The sequence below is a fragment of the Mustela putorius genome, unplaced genomic scaffold (assembly GCF_011764305.1).
Source record: "Mustela putorius furo isolate JIRA1106 unplaced genomic scaffold, ASM1176430v1.1 tig00001069_pilon_pilon_pilon, whole genome shotgun sequence".
NCBI lineage: Eukaryota > Metazoa > Chordata > Mammalia > Carnivora > Mustelidae > Mustela > Mustela putorius.
The window spans coordinates 2,678,117-2,701,767 of NW_025421558.1; the positions used below are offsets into that span (position 1 = coordinate 2,678,117).

Below are 23,651 nucleotides of genomic sequence, written 5' to 3' on the forward strand. Positions count from 1 at the left end.
GTGCAGAAGCTTTAACCCGAGGGATAGGCTTTAGGTTTGTCACATATCTTGAGGCTGTGGAAATGCTCTCAGGGAATGTAAACAGGGAAATACCATCTTGTGCCCTCTGGTCTTGCTACAGCTTGCTGGTTCCCCCCAGAAAGGGGCTTCTATCTGAAGCCTTGAATTTGCAACTGTCCTTCCAGCAGACCCCTCCAGATCTCCTGGTCTAGAGGCCAGCAGGATTTACAAAGTACCATAGGACTGTGTCTTTCCATACTTTAAAAGCTACTTCCTGAGGATCTGAGTTCCATCATCCTGAAACTTGGTACTGACTTAAATCCCTACACTGGAACACTGGCAGGCCTTGGCACACCTTCAACAACTGAAATTTGTCAAGAATAAATTAGGCTACTTAGATAATCACAAAGGTCCAAGAGACAACCAAGAGCTAGGGCAAGGTTGAATGATAGAGTTCGTCTCCTATACAAGGTCACTCCTTCAAGACTGGGAGATGCAGCTGTTTCAGCTAATACATAGAAACAAACACAGAGAGTTAAGAAAAACAAGGTGTAGGAATATGTTCCAAATGAAGGAGCAAGACAAAACTTCAGAAAAAGACCTTAGTGAGATGGAGATAAGTCATCTACCTGTTAAAGAGTTCAAAGTCATGGCCATAAAGATGCTCCTGAAACCTGGGAGAACAATGGATGTTCTTCAAAAAAGCAAAAGAAAAGTAAGTACCAAACAGAAGTCATAAAGCTGAAGAATACAAACAATTACTGAACTGGAAATACACTAGAGGGGTTCAGAAGCAGACCAGATGAAGCAGGACTGATCAGTGACCTCGAACACAGGACAGTGGAGCTCACTCAAACAGAGCAGCAGAAAGAAAAAAAAATTTGAGAAAGTAAAGAGAGCGTAAGGGACCTCTGGGGTAACACCAGGCAACATAGCATTTGCAGTATAGGGATCCTAGAAGGAGGAGAGGGAAAAAGATGCCAAAAAATAATAAAGAAAGAATGGCTTGTAAATTCCCTAACCTGGGGAAGGAAAGAGTCACCCAGTTCAACTGGCAGTTCCAGATAAGATGAACCCAAAGAGATCCACACAGAGATACATAATCAAAGAGGGAATCTTAAAGCCAGCAGGAGAAAAGCAACTTGTTTCATACAGGGGAACCCTCTTAAGGCTATTAGCTGATTTTTCACCAGAAAAATCAGAAGGGGGTAGCATGATATATTCAAAGTACTGAAAGGAAAAAAAAAATACAACAAAACTTTGAACCAAGAATACTGTATCTAGCAAGGTTATCATTTGGAATTAAAGGAGCACTTAACCTGAATAAAAATGCGAGAATGGGCGTCCTTGACTTGTTCCTGATCATAGAGGAAAAGCTCTCAACTTTTCATTTTTGAATTAATGCTAGCTGTGAGCCTGTTTTAAAAGGCTTTGTTTTGTTGAGTAATGTTCCCTGTATATAAACTTCATCGAGTGTTTTTATCATGAACAGATACTGAATTTTCTAAGTGTTTTTTTCTGCATCTATTGAGATGATCATACAATTTTTAAACTTTATTTTGTTAATTTGGTGTATCATGTTAATTCATCTGTAGATCCTGACCCATTGCATCCCTGGAATAAATCCCACTTGATCATGATATATGATCCTTTTAATGTATTGTTGAATTTGGTTTGCTAATATTTTGTTGAGGATTTTTGCACCTGTGTTCATCAGGAATATTGCTTATAATTCCCTCCCTTTTCTTCCTTCCTTCCTTTTTTCCTTCCTTCCTTCTTCTTCTTCTTCTTTTAAAGATTTTATTTGTTTATTTGACAGACAGAGATCACAAGTAGGCAGAGAGGCAGGCAGAGAGAGAATGGAAAGCAGACTCACTGCTGAGCAGAGAGCCCAATGCGGGGCTCGATCCCAGGCCCCCAAGATCATGACCTGAGCCAAAGGCAGAAGCTTTAGCCCACTGAGCCACCCAGGCGCCCCTCTTCTTCCTCTTGTTCTTCTCCTTCTTGTTCTTCTTCTTCCGTGCCCTTGTCTGGTTTTGGTATCAGGGTAATGCTGCCCTTGTAAGTTAATTTGAAATTGTTCCTCCTCTTCGGTTTTCTGGAAGTATCTGGAAAGAGGAGGTATTTAAATATTATTTGAATTTTGGTAGAATTTGCTTGTGAAGTCACCTGGTCCTGGACTTTTGTTAGAAGTTTTTTTAAAGTTAATCTCCTTACTAGTAATCTTAGTGTTCTGATTTTCTATTTCTTCATGATTCAGTCCTGGAAGATTGTATATTTCAAGGAATTGTCCATCTCTTCCAAGTTCCTCAATTTTTTGGCATCTAATTATCCGCAGTAGTCTCTTATGAAACTCCGTGTTTCTGTAGTATCAGTTGTAACTTCTCTTTCATTTCTGATTTTATTTATTTGAGCCCTATCTCCTTTTTAGTTGGTGAGTCGAACTAAAGGTTTGCCCATTTCTCATGGTAACTTCAGGCAATAATACTTTATTGCATATTTAAAAATTGCCAAGAGAATAAATCTTTAAAGTTCTCATTACAGAAGAAAAATTTGTAATTTTGTATGGTGATGGATAGTAACTAGACTTATTGTGGTGATTACTTTGCAGTGTATATAAATACCAAATTCTTATGTTTACACCTGAAACTAATGTTATATGACTATTTTAACTTAATTAAAAAAGAAGAACCCCTCGCACATTGTAAGTGTGCTTGCTGCTGCTGTTTTTCTCTTACTACTCCTATTTCTTAGTATCTTTAACTGTATGGTCAAATCATTTGGCCAAAACCTCTGAAGATTTGCCTAAAAAACTTAACTCTTCAATTAGCCTTTCTTTCTTTTCTTTCAAGGTTTTTTTTTTCCCTGCACATAATAAAAATAACTTTTTCATCTCACTGCATTGACAGACAGTAGCTACAGGTGGCTAGCTGTAGAAGCAATTACAGACATGAGTATAGCTGGGATAGTGTGCACACACGTATTTCCTATCACATCAGCTGAGAGTTACACAGTAGCTATGGGCACACCCAGCACCCTGATCTTGACTTCTAAGTACCACTTTACAGCAAAAGAACCCAAGTTCTTTGGAGAAACGTCTGATTCTAGGGCTGAAACAAGGACATTCAAGATGAGTCTGGAGTATCTTGTAGTTCTAGAAAGTATGTAAATGCTGAAAAGAAAACAAGCAAAAAACCGAAAGAACGGAGGCATGCAAAGGAATACAGGAAGCAACCTGATGGCATTCTCAATGACCAAAGCTGGAAGAACATGAGCAACAAAATGAATAAGTGTCTTGGATTCATATCCACAATATAAAACAAATACACGTGAATGTATACTAATATAAACAGGTGGTTAAATAAATACATATATGGGGGGATTCCCACATAATTTATGTAGGCACTTCCCGTTCAGGAGGTGTGGCTTACTCTCCCCAGTCCCTGGAGTACAGGCTGTGTTCAGTGACTTGGCTTGTAGTGAACAGAATATGATGAGAAAGAAGAGAAGACCTCTATAAGCAGAGAAACCTGGCAAACACAGCCTTAAACCAAGTGATCAAAGTTAGTTTCACCAGTGACAAATCATATTGGTAGAAGGTGTGGTAAGAAGGACATTTCACCTTTATGGTATCTTGTTCTAAAACCTACAACCCCAGTGTGCAGACATCAGACAACATCGGACAAACCCTGCCAGAGAGACATTATACCAAACACCTAACCACTGCTCTCCAAACTGTCAAGATAATGAACAATGAGGAAGGATTGTGAAACCATCAAAGATCAGAGAAGACCAAGGAGGTTTATGGTAACAAAATGCAGTGTGGCATCCTGGAAGGCACCTTGGAACAGAAAAAGGGCATTGTAGAAAAGCTGATGAAATGCAAATAAAATGTGGAGTTTAATAGTGATGAACCCATGTTGGTTCTTAGTGGTAACAAACGTACTTTGGTAGTTTAAAATGTTAACAATTGGGCAAACTGGTCGGGTGTATGAGAGTTTTTTGTTTATCTTTGTAACTTTTCTGTAAATCTAAAATTATTCCCCCCAAAAAAAGTTTATTTTAAAAAAAATCTGACAGGTTTGCCTGCTAAGAGCTAATTTCAGATGTTTTTATTTTAAGGATTTGAAAAATCTGTAGTGTAAAAATATATATAACACCAATAAAAATATTCGGTAATTATGTCTTATTTTTTATTTTTATTTTTTCATTAACGCATAATGTATTATTTGCTTCAGGGGTACAGGTCTGTGAATCATCAGGCTTACACATTTCACAGCATTCACCATAGCCCATACCCTCCCCAGTCTCTATCACCCAGCCACCCCAGCCCCCCCCCCAGCAACCCTCAGTTTGTTTCCTGAGCTTAAGAGTCTCTTACGGTTTGTCTCTCTCCTCAGTCCCATCTTTTTTCATTTTTTCTTTCCCTACACCCCACAACCCCCACCCTGCCTCTCAAATTCCTCATATCAGAGAGATTATATGATAATGGAGTTTCTCTGATTGAATTAGGTCTTATTTTAAAGGAAATAAAATGTGCATATAAACTCTAGAAAGATTAATATACATATATGTGTAAGATGGAATACTAGATTGTTTTCAGTTACTTGTATTACCTGCATCTCTTCTTAGGTCCTTCCACTGGAAAATCAAATGAAAGAATCAAAACGCTTCCCCCAAGCTTTGAATATTGGCATGGGAATCGTTACAACCTTGTATATAACCTTAGCTACCTTGGGATATATGTGTTTCCGTGATGAAATCAAAGGCAGCATAACTTTGAATCTTCCCCAGGATGTATGGTAGGTAGATACGAGTTTGTTAGCCCTTAGATACAGCTTACCGATATTTGGTGATAAAGGTGTATTTTTGGATTTATGGTTTAAACATTTAAAAATTTTATTGTGCTTTCTTATTTGTGTAACCTTGAATTTTTTCATAATCTTCAGAATAGACCATCTGTGATTTTACAGATTTGTTTGGGATTCTTTAAAAAGATGAAAAATTGTAACATATTCCAAATTTGAGTAAAATATAAAAGTAAAATGTGGATTCTTTTACTGTGGACTCACTGTAATAAAAAAATGTAATACTTGTATTTGTTGCCAAATAATCCAACACCCTGGATTCCTGATAAAATAATAAAAGCCACCACTTATGACCCTCACTGTTTTACTGGTCAGCCTTAATAGGTATGTACCCCAGATCCTTTCAGAACACAGATGGGACATATTACTAAAAAAATAATATGGTGCCTCTTAATATTCTCTTAATATTAGAACCATATTCTACAAAATGAAGTAATGGGGTTTTTCCTTCTTCCAGAGTTTAGTCTCTGGGGATTTTAAAAAGATTATTGGCAGCAATTACCATGTTGACATGCTTCCTTATTTATAAAAGGGAAAGTAACTCCTTAGTTTTGATAAATACAAAGAATAAATGCTAAAATGCTGATTCAATTAATGCCCCACTGCTCCTTGAGCTGCTTGGATAGAAGTCAAACCTGCAGTGTTTTTAAGTATTATGTGTTCTAACTGGCTTCCTATTGGTAGCTGGGCGTTTATCCGTCACTCAGTAGTCCTCTGAGCCCGGCTTTTTACTGGAGTCAAAAATGTTGTAAGAACAAATGCATATGGGAAGACAGTTGTGATAGAATGTACCTCGAATAGTTCCCAGATTCACAAAGGGCAAACATGCAGTGTGTTCTTCAACTATAATTCTACTTTAGCTGTGACACATTTTTATTTCATGATGGAAACGTGTCAAATGTTATACCTTCGTTTCAGACTAGAGACATGATCACAGACAAGATAAGTAACTTTAAGCATTTATTTCATTAACTTACATTATAGTTGATTACATAATTGTGTTTCTTCCAAATATGTCTCTTTTTATAATAGTTTAATACAGGCTAGAATCTTAAACAGATTAATATAAGAGATGATCAAGGCTGCTAAAAAGTATGGTATCATAGTTCTTTATTTTTTTCTAATACTATATGATGTCTAGAAAGTAGTATTTTTCCCTACTAAGAATAATATTTAGAATAAATCTGAAGAACAATTTCATAAATAAAATTGACAAGTACTTCTAATGTCAAATATAAAATATAGGTGGAAATAGTCTCAGAACTTTCTTCCCTACTCTTACTCACAGAAGTATTTAAAAAGAGCAGGGACCGAAGGGGGAGTTACATTGCATGTCAAGTTAAGATGTGCCTATCCCCAGAGAGTTCAGAGCATGGCGAAGCAGTGTGGGGGAGACAAGTGGGGAATGCTTTGGGTGTTCACAGCTGAGTCCTGAGGGAGCCGTGTATGCCCTGGCAGTAGCTCTGTGTAATCCTTGCCTTTTCTGCATCCCCTTCCTGCCTCTCCCCTTACCCCTCTTGGCTGTGGCGTTACACTTAGAACAGAACTAGTTGCACGTCTCCATTGAAAAGGGACCATTACATCATCATCTGTGTTCAAGAAAGCCTAGCTAGTCACCTGCTTTTCGTTTAGAGGAAAGGATAAGTACACATATCCTAAGAAACAAAAATCTGGAATAAAATGGAAAGCAAGTCAAGATACATAATTGTCCTTTGGCGAGCAAGCTGGTGTTGGCTAGTTCCTTCTCCTTGTGGGAGGTGTGGGAATCGTTACAACCTTGTATGTAACATTAGCTGCCTTAGGATATATGTGTTTCCGTGATGAAATCAGAGGCAGCATAACTTTGAATCTGCGGCCTGCTGTTCATTTCTTTGTGGTCTGTGCATCTGGGCCGGTTAAAATAACAGCCACGACTGAGGGATACTGCGGAGGAGAAGCCCATCTCTTCACAGTGATAGTCTTCTGTAGAATGAGAAGTTTGGACCGGCATGATCATAGGATTGTATCTAAAATTTCTTTCTTGATGTGCTATGTCTCTTCCTTTCCCTTTTCCTTTCCCTCCCCGTGCTTCAGGCAATAGGCCTAGGAAGTCAGAGCAGGGGCAGGGTGCTGGTTATTGTGGGTATAAAAGCCGACGGCTGTCACGGAGCCTGGGGCGCTCTCAGCCACTACTGCTGGGATGCTGTGCAGGGCTCTTAATGCCCTGTGACATAGGTTCTCCGAGTTCATTGGGGTCGTCCTACAAGAAAAGGCTGGGTTATAAGGCAGCGCAGGATAAAGCGAGTATGGATTAGAGAAGCTCCAAGTTATTTACTGTTTATTGACTGAGGTGTCATCTTTTCAAACCAGTAATGAGTAGTAGTATTCAGTCTGTCTCATTTTGACTTTGAAGCAAAGAGTGTGTTTGAAAGATGATAAGTAAATTTGCATCATTAGCACCTTGAGAACAGGAACCCCGCAGCTTCTAGGCGTAGGATATACCTCTGTGATCTAGCACGTGGCTCTGCGCTTAAGAGGCCTTGGTAAATGTTTGCTACCTAGCATTCTGAGTTGAAGAGCATGTCCCTTGTTACCTGATAATAGAACCAGGGCACTGATAGGGGTCCAAGTTGAGTGATGTTGTAGCAGCGTTTTTCCAGGACTTCCACTAACAGAACCTAAATAACAGCCGAGAGGGAAATAAAAGTATTCTCTTGGGAGTCTTTAGACCTGTCAAGTAGCCTGTTTCACGAATAGCATGGAGGAGTGGGAGTGGAGGATGATTATTGAGCATGAACACTGGTGTAACCAGTTCACAAGAGGACCTAAGATAGCAAACGTATTTATTCTGGCATCTGTCTTGCTGAGTGACATCTTAGGAACAAACATCTTTCGCTTTTGTTGTGATTTCCTTTGTTCAGTTGTGTTGTGTTGCTTACTTTCTACCGGTCTGAAATACAAGGTCTGTTCCATACCCCTCCGCCTTTTCCCCATCACAGTTTCCATGCCTTCTTGGTTCCAGTTAGTGGCTTTGTACCTTTTTAAACTACAACCCATAATAAAAAAAGGGAAATGTTTTAAAACCTTCTAGAAATAAGAGTGTGTGTGTCTGTATATATGTGTTTTTGTGGTGCCCACTGCCCACACTCCTATAAGTCACTGAAGTAGGGTATAAGTAAAAGGTTAAATAAAAACCCATATTTTCTACATACAGTGTCCCCTGGTATTCTCTGTTCCAGTCTGTATCTTAGGGAAAATGAAGAAAAAAACTTTTCACAACTCCCTCAGTTGATACCATAACCTACCAGTGGGTCATGGTTAGTTTGAAAAATACTGGCCTGGAGTGAATTCATATGTTACTCATTTATTCAGCACACATAGCACTTCTAAGAAATATCAAGGGTATTAGGTTTTCACACACACAAAAAGGCTAAGAAACAGAAAGGTGTTTCTGCTCTCACACATGACGTTCTTTGTGAAGCATGTGTTGGATAGGAATAATTCAGTTAAAAAAATAGAGAGGAACCATGTAAGAACAGGGAAGGGATAAGGTAGCATTTTAATTTATTAAGAAAATAGAACTGGCCCTTCATCCGCCCCCGCCCAAAGTAACAGAACCAACCCCAGGTCTAAGCCCGCGTTTGCAGCTTACCGGAGCTGGGATCCTGAACGTTCTGCGAATAAAGCTGAGTAATGGCAGGTAATCGCTGAACCTACTAGGCAGGCAGAGTGTTGAACTCTGAGGAGCTCGTTACCTAAAATGAAAATATTTGGGCAAAACAGACTCGCCAAGAGGTACAATAAAAAAGCAGTTGAGAGAAATAAATTTAAGGAAACTGGAACAATAAGGTTCCTATCTCTTGGACTATTCCCTTTGTTCTCTTTCTGACAAACTCTGTTTGTTTCTTTGTTTTTTCTCATTAAACTTTTGTTTTAATGGGTCTCAAAATTCTAGGACAGACTTAATTATCTCCTTCCAGTATTAAAGTTGCCTGTGACTGGGAATCCTGGGCCAAACTGCCTCTGACTCTTCTCTCAGAATGACTGTTCTTTATTACATCAAATTTAGAATGAAAGGCATCTAGCAGATATTTATCGTATGCCTTTCATGTGCTTGCTGCAGGCACTAGAGAGACAGCGGTGAACAGGTGAGAATCTCTTCCTCACAGGACGTAGAGTCCGGCAAACATGCTCTACCAGTTGAGTGGATCACAGCCGTCAGTCTAGTTGTGAATACTAGATAACGCTTGTGGTGGTATTTTTCAGCTTAGGATGAGGTGAGCTTCTTGGTAAGGATTATAGCTAGGCCTCAGACAGACTCCTTCTTAACAGAACTAAGCTCAAGATTTTTAACGTGAGTATCATGAAGGGTCTAAGAGGGCAAGTTGAGTCAGTCTTTCCAAGAGTAGCTGCTGTATTCACCCTTGAGAGGAGAATCAGCAGCTTTCTTCCCAGATGGGAAATTTTGTGAGATATTCATATCTGTACATTTCTTTTTTTTTTTTTTAAAGATTTTATTTATTTATTTGACAGAGAGAAATCACAAGTAGATGGAGAGGCAGGCAGAGAGAGAGAGAGAGAGGGAAGCAGGCTCCCTGCCGAGCAGAGAGCCCGATGCGGGACTCGATCCAGGACCCTGAGATCATGACCTGAGCCGAAGGCAGCGGCTTAACCCACTGAGCCACCCAGGCGCCCCTCATATCTGTACATTTCGATTAAGTATTGTTTTATTAGGGAGCGCCTAGGTGACTCGGTTGGTTAAGCATCTAACTCTTGATTTCAGCTTAGATCGTGATCTCAGGGTCAAGAGATTGAGCCCTATGTCCAGCTCCGTACTCCGCATGGAGTCTGCTCCCTCCCTCTCCCCCGCCCACTGCCCCTCCCCACCTAAAGTAAATAAATAAATAGAATCTAAAAAATAGTAAAAGAAAAGTACAGGAGATGCCTGGGTGGCTCAGTTGGTTAAATGTCTGCCTTCAGCTCAGGTCATGATCCCAGGGTCCCGGGACCCAGCCCCACATTGGGCTCCCTGCTCAGCGGGGAGCCGCCTTCTCCCTGCCCCTCTGCCATCCTCCTCCTACCCACCCACCTCCACTTGTGCTCTCTGGCTCTATCTCTCTGTCAGATAAATAAATAAAATCTTAAAAAAACAAAACCCCTTGGCAGTGATTTTTAGAATGCTTTTTAATGTGCATTAGATGTTACTTAAAAGTTATTTATGTTCTCTATCTTCAAAATAAATTCTTGTGACTTTAAGAAGGTGTTTTATCCTTTGGAGAGAGAGTTTATAGGGTAGATTCTTCTTTCAACTCTTCATTTCTAAAACAGTAAATAGATGCCTGCTTCACACCAAAAGGAGAACCAAGGTTGATAATACCTGTAGAAAACCTGATTAGAGAAAAACAGAGTGATTGAAAATATAGATGAAACTAGTATTCTTAAAACAGAGAAGTCAGAATAGAACAATTGATTTCAATAGACTGCAATGCTTTTCTTAAACATCTTTATTACTCTTTGTTGATAAATAGCATGTATATTAGCTTTTAAAAGTCTCATACCATTTTATTTCACATTTATTCTATTTAATCTTACTGATTTGTGTTAGTAATAACCAAATTCTTAAGTCTGTATAACTTGTTTTAAATCAATAGAAAAGTAATTATACCTACATGCATAATGATGTATTTTTAAGTATATTGTTAACCATATTGAAAAACATGTAAGTTAAAAGATAATTAGGAATGTTCAAATAATAACAAATAAACAACAAATAATAACAACAAAAGGAATGTTCAAATAATAAACTGATAAGAATATTCATTTAATTATCTGCTGTTACATATCAGTATATGAGGCAGGAGTCTTTCAGTTGTTTTGTGCATTGCAATAACTGACCATTTATATTTAAAGATTTTATTTATTTACTTGACAGACAGAGATCACAAGTATGCAGAGAGGCAGGCAGAGAGAGAGGAGGAAGCAGGCTCCCCAAGAAGCAGAGAGCCCGATGCGGGACTCGATCCCAGGACCCTGGGATCATGACCTGAGCCAAAGGCAGAGGCTTTAACCACTGAGCCACCCAGGCGCCCCCTGACCATTTATATTTCAACTTTAAGCCTCAAGCTGAGAAATATATCCTGAAATCGTTTTAAAAATTAAGATTTTATTGTTGCTAGCCCTAAGGAGTTCCTTCTTTCTGTAATTATGTTTATAGTATTTTTGAATCTGATTCTATTCAACTTCTTTCCTTTCTCTTACTCACTCCTCTAATGCATGTATCATAGGTGGACACTTACAGAATTCCTTCCCGCGTGGCCATGGTTTAGAGAACTATTTATAATCTTCGCTACTTGAAATCTTAAGACATCAGAAATAAGCTTAAAGTCCAATTAAATGTTGAGGCCTTTCTCTACCAAAAGTGGATTATTTCACTTCTCTTTAAAAGGATTGCATTTTTTTTCCTAAGAAACACTCTTCCCTGGCATAGATGGGCCTTGCAGGTGGGAAAGCAGGACTGTCACACGGGAAGACGGGGCTGTCAGGGATGGTTCTGCCTCAAGAGGACGTGGGTGTTGACCACTACCCCTGATGCTGCGGCATGTTCCCTCCTCAGTCTTCTCCCCCGTTGTTTGGGGTTTTCTATTTTAACTGTTGTAAAATACTCGAAATTTCAAAAAACAAAACAGTTTTATTATCTGTAACCCAGGAGAATAGTTTCTATAGTCCTGAGTCCTCTGATACTGCATTTTCTTTCTGTGCCACTATCAACATTTAAAAAGCCAGACAAAAGGAAGTTAACCAAAGATTCTATCCAGACATGGGTACTGATTTTGACAAGATTTTTCTACCATGTAGAAATCTAAAGATATTTGTAAAACTGAACGTTGCTGTGCTGTTTTGAAGCACTGGGCATCAACCCAACTAACAAACTTTATTTCCCTACTAATGCAACTTTAACATAGGTGAAATTCCTATAGAATCTGGAGAACTCTTTAAGTTGAAACCATTTAAATGCTCTCCTTTTGGACCTAAGAATGATGGTGTTTCCGCAACAAATGACATACCTACCAAGTTTTTTAAGGAGAACTGTAACTCAGAGTTCAATGTGAAGTTTTCTTCTATATATAGATCAGTAAGTTATCAAAGACGTAATAGTATTTCTAGTTTTTAAAAGAGAGTTGAGAAAACATTGATTCTTCATGAGACACAGTCTAGCCTTTAGAACACTGGGTTAGCCTAAAATGAAATCTTTGCAGCAGTATTCCCAAACCGTTGCATTGCTACATTTAAGCCCTCTGGACTTGTCAGAATGAACTGTCCACCAGTCATCTAGAAATTCTGTAGAGACCCGCTGACTTTTTTTTTTTTTTTAATAAGCATCTAATTAGTAAGATACTGGCCTATGTTTGTGTTGGATTTCTTAACTTATGTTAACATTAAAGATAAAAAGAAGAAAGCCAGATTCATGTCAAGACCACAGTGTAGGGGCGCCTGGGTGGCTCAGTCATTAAGCATCTGCCTTCAGCTTAGGTCATGATCCCAGGGTCCTGGGATTGAGCCCTGCATTGGGCTCCCTGCTCAGTGGGAGCCTGCTTCCCCCTTCCCCACTCCGCCTGCTTGTTTTCCCTCTGTTGCTGTTTCTTTCTCTGTCAAATAATAAAATATATTTTTAAAAAAAACAAAAGCGTAGATGAACCTGGAAGCCATTATGTTACGTGAAATAATCCAGGCAAAGAAAGAAAAGACAAATACTGTGTGGCATTCGTCATAAGTGGAATCTAAAAAAATACATATGGGGCGCCTGGGTGGCTCAGTCGGTTAAGTGGCTGGCTCTTGATTTCAACCCAGGTCATGATCTCAAAGTCCCAGGATCGAGCCCCCCATCCGGATCTGCACTCAACGGGGCCTCTGGTTGAGGATTCTCTCCCTCTCTCTCAGCCCCTCCCCCTGCTCACTCACATATGTTTTCTTTCTCTAGAATAAGTACATTTTTAAAAAAATTGATTAATTAAAAAATATGTGGGGCACCTGGGTGGCTCAGTCTTTTAAGCAATTTGCCTTTAGCTCAGGTCATGACCCTAGGGCTCTGGGATCGAGCCCCACATCGGCCTCCCTGCTCAGCAGGGAACCTGCTTCTCCCTCTCCATCTGCCTGCTGCTCCCCCTACTTGTGCTTTTTCTCTCCCTCTCTCTTTCTCTGTGTCATGTCCATGAAGTTAAAAAAAGATTCACACACACATGCAGTTGATCTCACATTGACTTTATGTGAAATATATGTATCTCTCTCTCACATAAACAGAGTCAACCAACGGTTGCTAGGGGGCTGGTGAATGGGGAAAAAGAGGAGAGTTTGCTAGAAGGGTACAAACTTGTAGTTGTTAGATGAAGAAATTCTAAGGGTCTGATGTATAACGTGGTGACCACAGTTGGTAACAGTGTAGCATATAACTGAAATTCACTGAGTAGAATCAAAGTGTTCTCACCAAAAAGAGAAAAAAAAAGCAAATATGTGAGGTGATAGAAGTGTTTATTAACTCGATAGTGGGAACCCTGTCACAGTGTATATTTAATATTATGTTGTACCTGTTTACCTGTTTAACGGTGTTGCTTGTTGTACCTCAGTAAATCTGGGGAAAAAAGAATGACTGAATTTTGAAATTTTTTTTTAACAGGTTGTATCAATCAGTAAAAATTCTATATTCCTTTGGCATCTTTGTGACATATTCAATTCAGTTCTACGTTCCGGCAGAGATCATCATCCCTATGATCACATCCAAATTTCATGCTAAATGGAAACAAATCTGTGAATTTGCCATAAGGTCCTTCTTGGTTGCTATTACGTGTAAGTATTACTATACATTTATAGCATCATCAGTTTTTCTTGTTGAGTGTCATATAATGAAGCTACGTAAAGTATATTTTTTAATATTTTAAAATCAGTTTTGTTTACATAGCTGAGATACTTTTTGAGTTAAAATTCTGTTATTCTACTACTGTAGAAGGAAAACATAGAGCAGATCTTATTACATTTAAAAGAACTAATCAGATAATTATTTTGAAAATGCATCAGTGGTTAAAAATATAAGTATATTTGGGACGCCTGGGTGGCTCAGTTGGTTGGATGACTGCCTTCGGCTCAGGTCATGATCCTGGAGTCCCAGGATCGAGTCCCGCATCGGACTCCCAGCTCCATGGGGAGTCTGCTTCTCTCTCTGACCTTCTCCTCGTTCATGCTCTCTCTCACTGTCTCTCTCTCAAGTAAATAAATAAAATCTTTAAAAAAAAAAACAAACTAAAAAAAATATAAGTATATTTAAATTAGATATATAAGGGACTCTTATATTGTTGATAGACATTTTACTTTGATTCTAGTTTTCCTCAGGTTTTTTTTTATTTCTGCTAACTTTTGTATATTTAACTGCTTAAATCTCCATGACTACCTATAGGAATGGATTTTGTTTTGTTTTGGTCTTTAATAATCTCAGTGGCTAATTTTACTTACTATTTGAAGGAATGTGTGTAATCTCCTCCTAAGGTTTCACATTATAAAATGCCTCACCAGGGAGCAGTAATCATGGAGACCTGTGGAGAAGCAGCTTGATTTTATTTCAGTGGGAAATAGGGTGCATTTTGGGGCCACACTGACCTGACAGTTTAAACCTACCAGTTACCTGCCGGTGTCTTTAGACAAGTTCCCTACCATCTGTAAGCTCCTCCTTTTTCAACTGTGGAATGAAGAAAGACTTCCTTTTATGGCATATTTTGTAGGGTTTAAGAATATTAACAAAGTGGGGCGCCTGGGTGGCTCAGTGGTTTGGGCTGCTGCCTTCGGCTTGGGTCATGATCTCAGGGTCCTGGGATCGAGCCCCGCATCGGGCTCTCTGCTCCGCAGGAAGCCTGCTTCCTCCTCTCTCTCTCTCTCTCTCTGCCTGCCTCTCTGCCTACTTGTGATCTCTGTCTGTCAAATAAATAAATAAAATCTTTTAAAAAAAAAAAAGAATATTAACAAAGTAGGTAGCCAGCAGTTATAATTGTCACTGTTATTGTTATAACCACAAGTATAAGATGACTGAACTGACGACTACTTAGAGTGATACCAGGGACCACTGGAAATGGGTCAGCTTTCTGTGGAAGATACGAGTAACCACCTTGGCCCAATCAAGGCGAGAGAATGAAAGAGTTAGAAATTCGGGACAGACAACTGTAAATTTCAGTGAGCAGCTTGGGGTGGAACTTATGCCGAGATCTAAAGAAAAAGCTGGGAAAAGTAAATGAGACCTATTTTCCAAAGTAATCATTTAAATGAATTATAGCAACAATAAGATAAATCATAATGAGTGAAGTCAATGAGCCCATACTCTGATGACTAAGAAAACATTCAATAGGAAAAAGTCACTTTACGACATTTTGAAATACTTCTTACACATTGTTTTTACTGAATTTTGACAACCGTACTAAATAAAAAGGCTGATTTCAGTACGAGTCCTTTTATCCTAGATGTAAGACTGCTGTATTCTGAAAGTGTGTCTCCTTTGAAAATTAGTAACTGAAGTTCACTTGAAGAAAATGTTACAGGGATTTAATAACTTCTGATAGTTCAGTAACTGCACCCATTTCTGTGCACTGGCCACCATTGTTATATCGAAGTGATCCGTCTGCACATCTGCTACCAAGAGTCTGTTCCTAGAAGCCTGGGACTCTCCTCAGGAGCTGAGTTCATGACACACAGAATGGCTAGTGTTTCTTTGCTGCTTCTCTCTCTCCCTCTTTTTTTTTTTTTTTTTAAAGATTTTATTCATTTATTTGACAGCGACACAGTGAGAGAGAGAACACAAGCAGGGGTTGGGAGAGGGAGAAGCAGGCTTCCTGCCGAGCAGGCGGCCAGACGTGGGGCTTGATCCCAGGACCCTGGGACCATGATCTGAGTTGAAGGCAGATGTTTAATGACTGAGCCACCTAGGTGCCCCCTACTTCGCTCTTTTACTTAAAAATACTTAAGAAATTAAAAATAGAGCTACTCTATGACCCTGCAGTTGCACTACTGCATATTTACTCAAGAGATACAGATGTAGTGAGAAGAAGGGCCATCTGTACCATAGTAGCAATGGCTACAGGTGCCAAACTTTTGAAAGAGCCAAGATGCCCTTCAGCGGATGAATGGATAAGGAAGATGTGGTCCATATACACTATGGAGTATTATGCCTCCATCAGAAAGGATGAATACCCAACTTTTGTAGCAACATGGATGGGACTGGAGGAGATTATGCTGAGTGAAATAAGTCAAGCAGAGAGAGTCAATTATCATATGGTTTCAGTTACTTGTGGAGCATAAGGAATAACACAGAGGACATTGGGAGATGGAGAGGAGAAGTGAGTTGGGGAAATTGGAGGGGGAGACAAGCCATGAGAGACTGTGGACTCTGAGAAACTGAGGGTTTTTGAGGGGAGAGAGGCAGGGTGTTTGGTGAGCCTGGTGGTGGGTATTAAGGAGGGCACGTATTGCATGGAGCACTGGGTGCGGTGCATAAACAATCTTGGAACGCTGAAAAAATTTTTAAAAATAGTTGAAGTTACTCGGCGGTATATGAGAACTATAGTTACGGCGCGCTTTGGATGAAGAGAACACAAAGCAAGGAATATCCCCTTTGTGCTTCACTGGGACGCATCGCCAGACGCTGACCTTCACTGGAATCTTCAGCTTGTGCTTCCCAATTAAAGTCAAAGCCAGCCCACATGCAGGATGAGACTGTTTTTTATCTGCCCTGGGGGCCCTTGATAAGCTTTGGGGGCAGGCTCCTGATGGATGCCTGTGTGGACAGCCAGTGGGACCATCGTGTCCACAGAGCAGGCTGTGTGACGCTGGCAGTGAGAGCAGAGGCCCAGCTGGATGTGAAGCTTGGGTATCTTCAGGCGTTCCACAGTCCTCTCCAAACACTGAGTGCAAGTTGGTAGTACTGCTGTTTAGAGTTTTGAGTTCATCAGCCTGCGTTATATTCCTTATACCTGTTCTCCAGTTAGCATTTGAATCATCCTTTCAAACTGTCTTCTTAGTAGGACTCAAAAGCTTGGGAAGATGGGTCAGACTCACAGGAATTGACTTGCTATACGGTGGCCTCTAAGAAATGGATGTTGTCCATGAAATTTGAAAGGTCCTATTTTTGTTCGGGAGTCACGATTATGGTTCCCTGGAGAAACATGTTACAAGAATGTGGCAAGCATCTGTTCAACAGGGAACCCACTTTATCAAGCATTTCCAGTTTAGAGCTGCAACTCCTTCAAAGTCAAGTGTCTTATTTAGGAAAGCTTGCTGCACTTCAGTCCTCTAGGTGTGAGGCTAGGTTTATCATTTCAAAATAATTTTTAGCGTTTTAGCTTTCAAAAGAAATTAAATAAATAACAAGTACTTCTAAGAAACCTAGTAGTTCCAGATTAATACCATACCCTCCTGGAAAGCATTGAGGCCACAAAAAGAATAGGGGAAGGAAAAAACCCATAACCTAAAAATAAAGGAGTGGAAATGGAAGAGTTCATTCCAGAGCCCAAGTTAAATTATATATACACCAGGAAAGTTCAGCAAGAGACAAAGAGGCTAGAAATGAGGAAAGCAAAAGTATGTAAACTTAGGAATAAAAAGAGAGGAATAAAGGCCCCTGAGTGGCTTAGTCAGTTGAGCGCCCAACTCTTTATTTTGGTTTGGCCCAGGTCATGATCTCAGGGTCTTGAGATCGAGTCCCACATTGGACTCCATGCTCATCTGGGAGCCTGCTTGACTTTCTTTCCCTCTGCCTCTCCCCCGCTCACACACGCATGCTCACAGTCTCTCTCTCTCTCTCTCTCTCTCTCTAAAAATAAATAAAAATCTTAAAAAGAGAGGGATAAAAAAGATCAGAGGGGAGATGATAGCTTTAGGAGACAAGTTAGGGAGAGCCAATGCACGTGTCAGTGGAGTCCCCAAAGCCAGAACTGTGGTGACGGAATCCTCATCGTTTGGCGGGGGCGGGCGAGTGCATAGCTGGCATAGCTTGCCCATGAGCAGACTCTAGGGTTATTTCTGGTGGCTGCTCCAAACCCTCAGCAAGTCGATCGGTAATGTTGGAGAAAGGAATCTGAGTCTTAGTTTTCACAAACTCTCTGTTGATACCTTCAGCAAGAGAAGGGTAAGTAGGACTAAGAAAATATAAGATCAGAGCTTTTCAGAAAGCTTGCCAGTAGTTTGGAAGAAAATCGGTCAGAAGTAGTGGTACTTTTTTTTTTTTTTTTAATTTCATCTGGAAATAACTCAGAAAAGTTATAAAAGAGAGTAATCATACCCACTGTCTGCATTTAGTTTTCACTTAAGTATTAGGTATTTAATTAAGGATTATATGTATTTTCATTTTCTAGGTGCTGGAGCGATTCTGATTCCTCGTTTGGACATTGTGATTTCCTTTGTTGGAGCCGTGAGCAGCAGCACATTGGCCCTGATTCTACCACCTCTGGTTGAAATTCTTACATTTTCTAAGGAACACTACAATATATGGATGATCCTGAAAAATATTTCCATAGCGTTCACTGGAGTTGTTGGTTTCTTCTTAGGTACATATGTAACTGTTGAAGAAATCATTTATCCTACTCCTAAAGTTACAGCTGGCGCGCCACAAAATCCTTCTCTAAATTTGAATTCAACATGCTTTACATCTGGTTTGAAATAGTGGAAACAGAACTGTGAGTCTTCTCCTTTTCTCTTGACTCCGGAAATGATACAAATAAGAACTAGTAGAATACATTGCAGTGAGCTTATAAATAGAACCAAATTTTCTTTTCTTTTGGTACAATAATGGCATTTTAGTAGTAAACTAGAGTTCTTTACTGATAGTGGTAAATCATGACAGATTATTGGTTTTAAGTATTTGCGATAATTTCAAAATATTTAGTTTTGAAATTTTTAAAAATTAAAATGTAGAAAAATTAAAGAATAAAAAGACTTCCACTGTTCTTCATTCAATCAGAAATACTCTAACCAAGATTCTCTTTTTGACCCATGCTCCTCTTTCCCCACCCAGCTGAGGAGGGAACAGGGATCTAACAATAAGAGAATCAAAGAAGGACCTAGTTAACAGTCTTCTCACTATCTCGGTGAATATCAAAGTGTACTTTGTGTATAATGTAAAAATGTCTTAATCACGTTTTTACTAGAGAGCCAAATACTTATGATTTGTCCCTGGAAGGATGGAAACTTCATTAACCCTAATGTAAGCATCAGAAGTCTCTACAACCGGAATTATGCTGCGTGATTCTCTGATGGTCGTTGATCTGCACAACGAAAACTCTTGAGGCACTGTGTGGGGTCCCGACTCTGTGTCTCAGTCAGATGTGGAAGAGACTTTAAGGGTTATCCAGCATAATTCCCTTATTTCTTATCTAAGGAAATTCACGCCCAGAAAGGTTCAAGTAACTTGGTCAAGACCACTCAGCTTTGACGTCAAGCAAGAGAACGTGATCTTTTGATCCCCAATCTAGGATTTTTTGTTTTTCACATCACATCCAGGAAAAAGAACAAATGAGGTCCAGTTTAGCCGTTAGTGTTGCATCTATTTAGTTATATTTTACTACTCGGAAAACCAGGGATCTTTGTACTCTGTGTGACCTGACCATAAAGATCAGAGAACTCTAGAAAACCTGTGTTACAGCCATATAAACCCCAACAAGAGAAGGAAGTTTTCTTTTGTTTGTTTTGTTTTTTAAAGAGAAACTACATGCTGGTTTAACTGCTGGCTAGTAGAAGGTACACAGTACTCTCTGGCTCGGACTCTCCGTATTAGTTCCTCCCTCTTTGGGTTTTGTATGCACCGTCTTTCTCAATAGCAGAACATAGCTATCTGACAAAATACAGGATTTGTGTATTCCTTCCAGCCCTGTGGCTTGCTTTGTTATAGCCTTTTACTGATCTGAATGGGCAGAATAAAAAAAAACTATAAAGAAATGTATGCTGAGGAAAAATCAAGGCAGTGATAGATTGCTAAATCTTGAGACACTCCAGGTTTCTTCAAAAGAAATGCCTTTTATTACCCCAGATTTGTCAATCCCGGTTATTAATCAAAACAGTCTCAGTTGACTTGAAAAATGAAAAAATTTTACTTTTAAAACATGAAGAATCTTGACTTTTTAAAAAACTCATACTTTCAAACATGTTGAACTTTTTAATCAGGCTGATGGGACTCTTATTTGTAATATATCATCAAGATCAGTGTAGTGTATGTATTCTATATTTTTATATGTAAATGTTAACTTAGTTTAAGTAATTTTTGCTTTGCATCATTAATGAGTCATCAAATACAATTCTAACAAAATATCAGAAGCTTTATTTTTGTACAAATTCATAAGAATCAAACTTTTTTTAAACATTTACATTAGATGTCACCAATAATTGTTTGTGATACTTTTATATCAAATCTGTTCTATTGAGCTTTTAGTCATACTGAGAGAATGTGGAAGAAGTTATAGGAAGAGTAATCATCATTGAAACTGTTATATAACCGTGTTTCTAAGAATAAATTAGGGTTTTTTAAAAAATGTATAACTTGGTATAAAATGACTTGAAAATCATTGTTTAATAGAAAGCACTATTATTTTGTCAGCTGTCCTCAGATATTTCTAGTCTATGCGTGAAATTTTATTTTTATACTTTGACCTGTTTATTTTCCTTATTAATTCATCAAATTCAATAAATTCTGAGTAGTTGATCATAGCAATAAATAAATTCGAGATTGAGCATGAACGAAACATTGAGTGCACTGTCAGCCAGGCTTCCTTACGCAGCGGGTGCTGCATACACAGCCAGTACTTAGTCCCCTTATTCATCGACACTTTAAATATCAGAGAAAAGTGGAAATGGTGAAAGCAGGGGCTAAAACCGGTAGAGACTAGTCTTAATCCTTAACAAGAAACTGTTTAGGTATAAAGCATAAATGCGCCCTTACTTAAGAGTTTTTGATGATGTATTTTATTTGGGAAAAAATCAGTGGCAATATTTTTCCTCTGAAAAATTTAGTTTTAATGAGTCACAACGTTTTTTTAAAGATTTTGGGAGAAGATATTTTGATGGGGCCAGCTGTTGCTTTTATTTCGGGGCCTGGAAAATGAGAACAATTGCACCCGTGAAATTTTGTGTCTGGTATCTTGGTCTGTTACATTATGTCTCGGACGACTGCCACATTTCATCTGGCACCATGAAGAGCCCTCTTCTTTGAAAGCGGATTGGGTGCCTGAGAGCCTTTTCTACCACTGACATGGGGGAAGGAAAGGAAAGCTTCATTGACCTTTGCTGACCTCTGCTGACCTTTGTCCTAAGTCAGTTATCATTAGTCCCTGACCTTCAAAACCGTGTCACCAGTTTGAGTCAACTTGTCAAAACACTGGTTCTCGGATTTTTTTTTTTTATCAGAGGATCTTCTTTTCCCCACCTGGTCAGATCTCTCCACAATTAAATAAGAACTAGGGTTTTTCCTTGGTGAAAGACCAATTTGTATGATGTTATCGACTAAAAATAGTATATGGGATCAGCCAGTGCCACATGATGTTTTAATTCTCTCCTTGCTGGATTCTCCTTTCTTAAAACCATTTTTGCCTCTCATCTAGGCAACGCACTGAATGTTTTTATAAGCATTTTATGCAATGTACATGTTGTAAATTTCCTAACAGAGCCGAATTTCATTCAGTATTTTCAGAATAGTTACAGGAAAGCTGTCTACCTGCAAAGCACTATAAAAATATTAATGGGACAGTGAATTAAAGTTCTGCATTGGGGCCACATCTTGCTGCGGCAGACAGGTGGCCCAATGGGTATTTTCTGTTGAGGAGTACGATTTGGTAAATATACAGACCATTGATCATGTAAAATGAATTTTGTTTTTCTTTAAATGAGTGTGTTTTGTTCATTTCAGCTGTACTAGGTTCCCCCTTCCTAAGAAAATCTGAGAACTTTGATCTAAAAGGTGTAACGAGAACCTTCCTGACATTAAATGGCTGACTATAATAGTTAAGACTTTGGAAGTATTATGGATAATCTTATTTATACCCCTAGTGCTTACTTGGCTAACCTCTCCTTAATAAAAGTGGTTGGTTTTCGCCTAGGAGATGAGAAAACATGCTTAAGAAATGACTGGAAATGCTATTACTCTATGATAAATGAAATGATGACTTATTCTCATTCTTGAAATGCCGTATTAAAATTAGCTAGTTCTTACGTGTGCATACACACACACATACACACACACACACCAGTAATCCATGTGAATTAGATACTAATATTAACATACCATTTAAACTGGGAACGAAAGATGATTGTTGAAAGATCACTCCCAAAATGATTACATTAGCGTTTTATTGATAACAGTTAGGAAAGTAAATGCTTATACCGTGAATAAATTAAGCTGTGGATTTTTGTGTTTTTCAAAATGATTTTGTGAGTTTGAAAACTAAAAATCATTGTACTTGAGTCAATTCTTTTTAAGTTATTTTTCTTTACACTATGGAAAAAAACCATCTTAAAGTACTGTAACTCTTCTGAATTTTCAATAAAATATAATTATTTTGCTTGCAAATGCTTTTTAAAATGAATTTGTCTTCTCAAAATGAAATGATATTGACAAATGTCATAAGCTGAAAATGGCACTGTATATTCTCATCTTAATCAGTCTATGTGGTTCTTTGTCATGTGATCTTCAGCCTTCGAAGTTGATATCATCAGCCCCTAAGATTTAAGAGGAGAGGTTGATTAAAAATGAAGGGACATAATCAAAACCGTGACCTGATCTTCCTATGGAGTAAATGCAGAATGAGCAGGCAGTCTGCAGATGTTACGTCTGTGATTTAATTTACCACACTCTTCAGGTCAAGAATATGTATCAGTTACACTTTGATACATTTTGCTTGTGTTATGCCAACTCACCAAATCAAAGATCATAAAGATTTGTACCTTTATATCAATAATCCTTCTCTTGTGAACCTAGCCTAAGGGCATATCATAGTTCCTGAGAAGAGAAACACTCTTTGCCCAAAGGTGCATCGGCAACATTTTAGTAGTGAAAAGTTGGAAACAACCTAAATGTTCAACAATAAGGAAATAAGTTGTGACACAGTAACCTAGAATATAATGAAGATCATATTAATTACATTGTTGTTATGCTAAAGGTTAATAATTTGGGAAGAAATACATAAAATTAATTTTTGATTGCAGCTCCATAAAAATAATGCTTTTGAACTGATACAAGGTACACAGAAAGTGGAACCACAGTGTTAGGAAAAAGATGGGTTTTGGACAATCTGGATGCCTCAGTCAGTTGAGCATCTGACTCTTGGTTTCAGCTCAGGCCATGATCTCCTGGATGGTGAGATGGAGCTCTGCGTCAGGCTTCGTGCTCAGGAGGGAGTCTGCTTCAGGATTCTCTCCCTCTGCCCCTTACACACTCCTGTGTGTGCTCTCTCTCAAATAAACTGGAAAACAAACAAACAAAAAAACCACAAGGGTTTTACTATTTGAATATGAATAGTATTTACTGTATTTATTATATGAATAGTAAAGGGAGGACTGTGAGAGAAATAAAGGGGAATAAAATTAAAAAGCCATAGGGGTACATGCTTTTAGCAAGCAATAGAAGAAATGGAAAGACAAAGACAATAAACCAGTAGAGAAGGGCTAGAACTCGGTATAGAGAGAGAATGCAATGAAAAGACTCACAGAATGCCAGCTGAAGGAAAACAAATAGAGCCACTTCGTAAAATTAGTTGTAGATTTTTTTTTATGCAGAAGAGAGTGGTGGTTCTA

The 23,651-nt window shown here is 38.8% G+C and overlaps 1 protein-coding gene across 2 annotated transcripts in view; it reads left to right on the forward strand.

Moving 5' to 3' along the window:
- Positions 1 to 22,444, forward strand: part of SLC36A4 (solute carrier family 36 member 4) — a 55,083-nt gene extending 32,639 nt beyond the window's left edge. For both annotated transcript variants that reach the window (XM_045087200.1, XM_013061948.2), the window contains 3 exons: positions 4,633 to 4,802; positions 13,519 to 13,688; positions 18,230 to 22,444. In XM_045087200.1, coding sequence (XP_044943135.1) covers positions 4,633 to 4,802; positions 13,519 to 13,688; positions 18,230 to 18,537 — 648 coding nt within the window. In that variant the 3' untranslated portion in view covers positions 18,538 to 22,444. The remainder of the gene's footprint in view (positions 1 to 4,632; positions 4,803 to 13,518; positions 13,689 to 18,229) is intronic.
- The last annotated feature ends 1,207 nt before the right edge of the window (positions 22,445 to 23,651 follow it).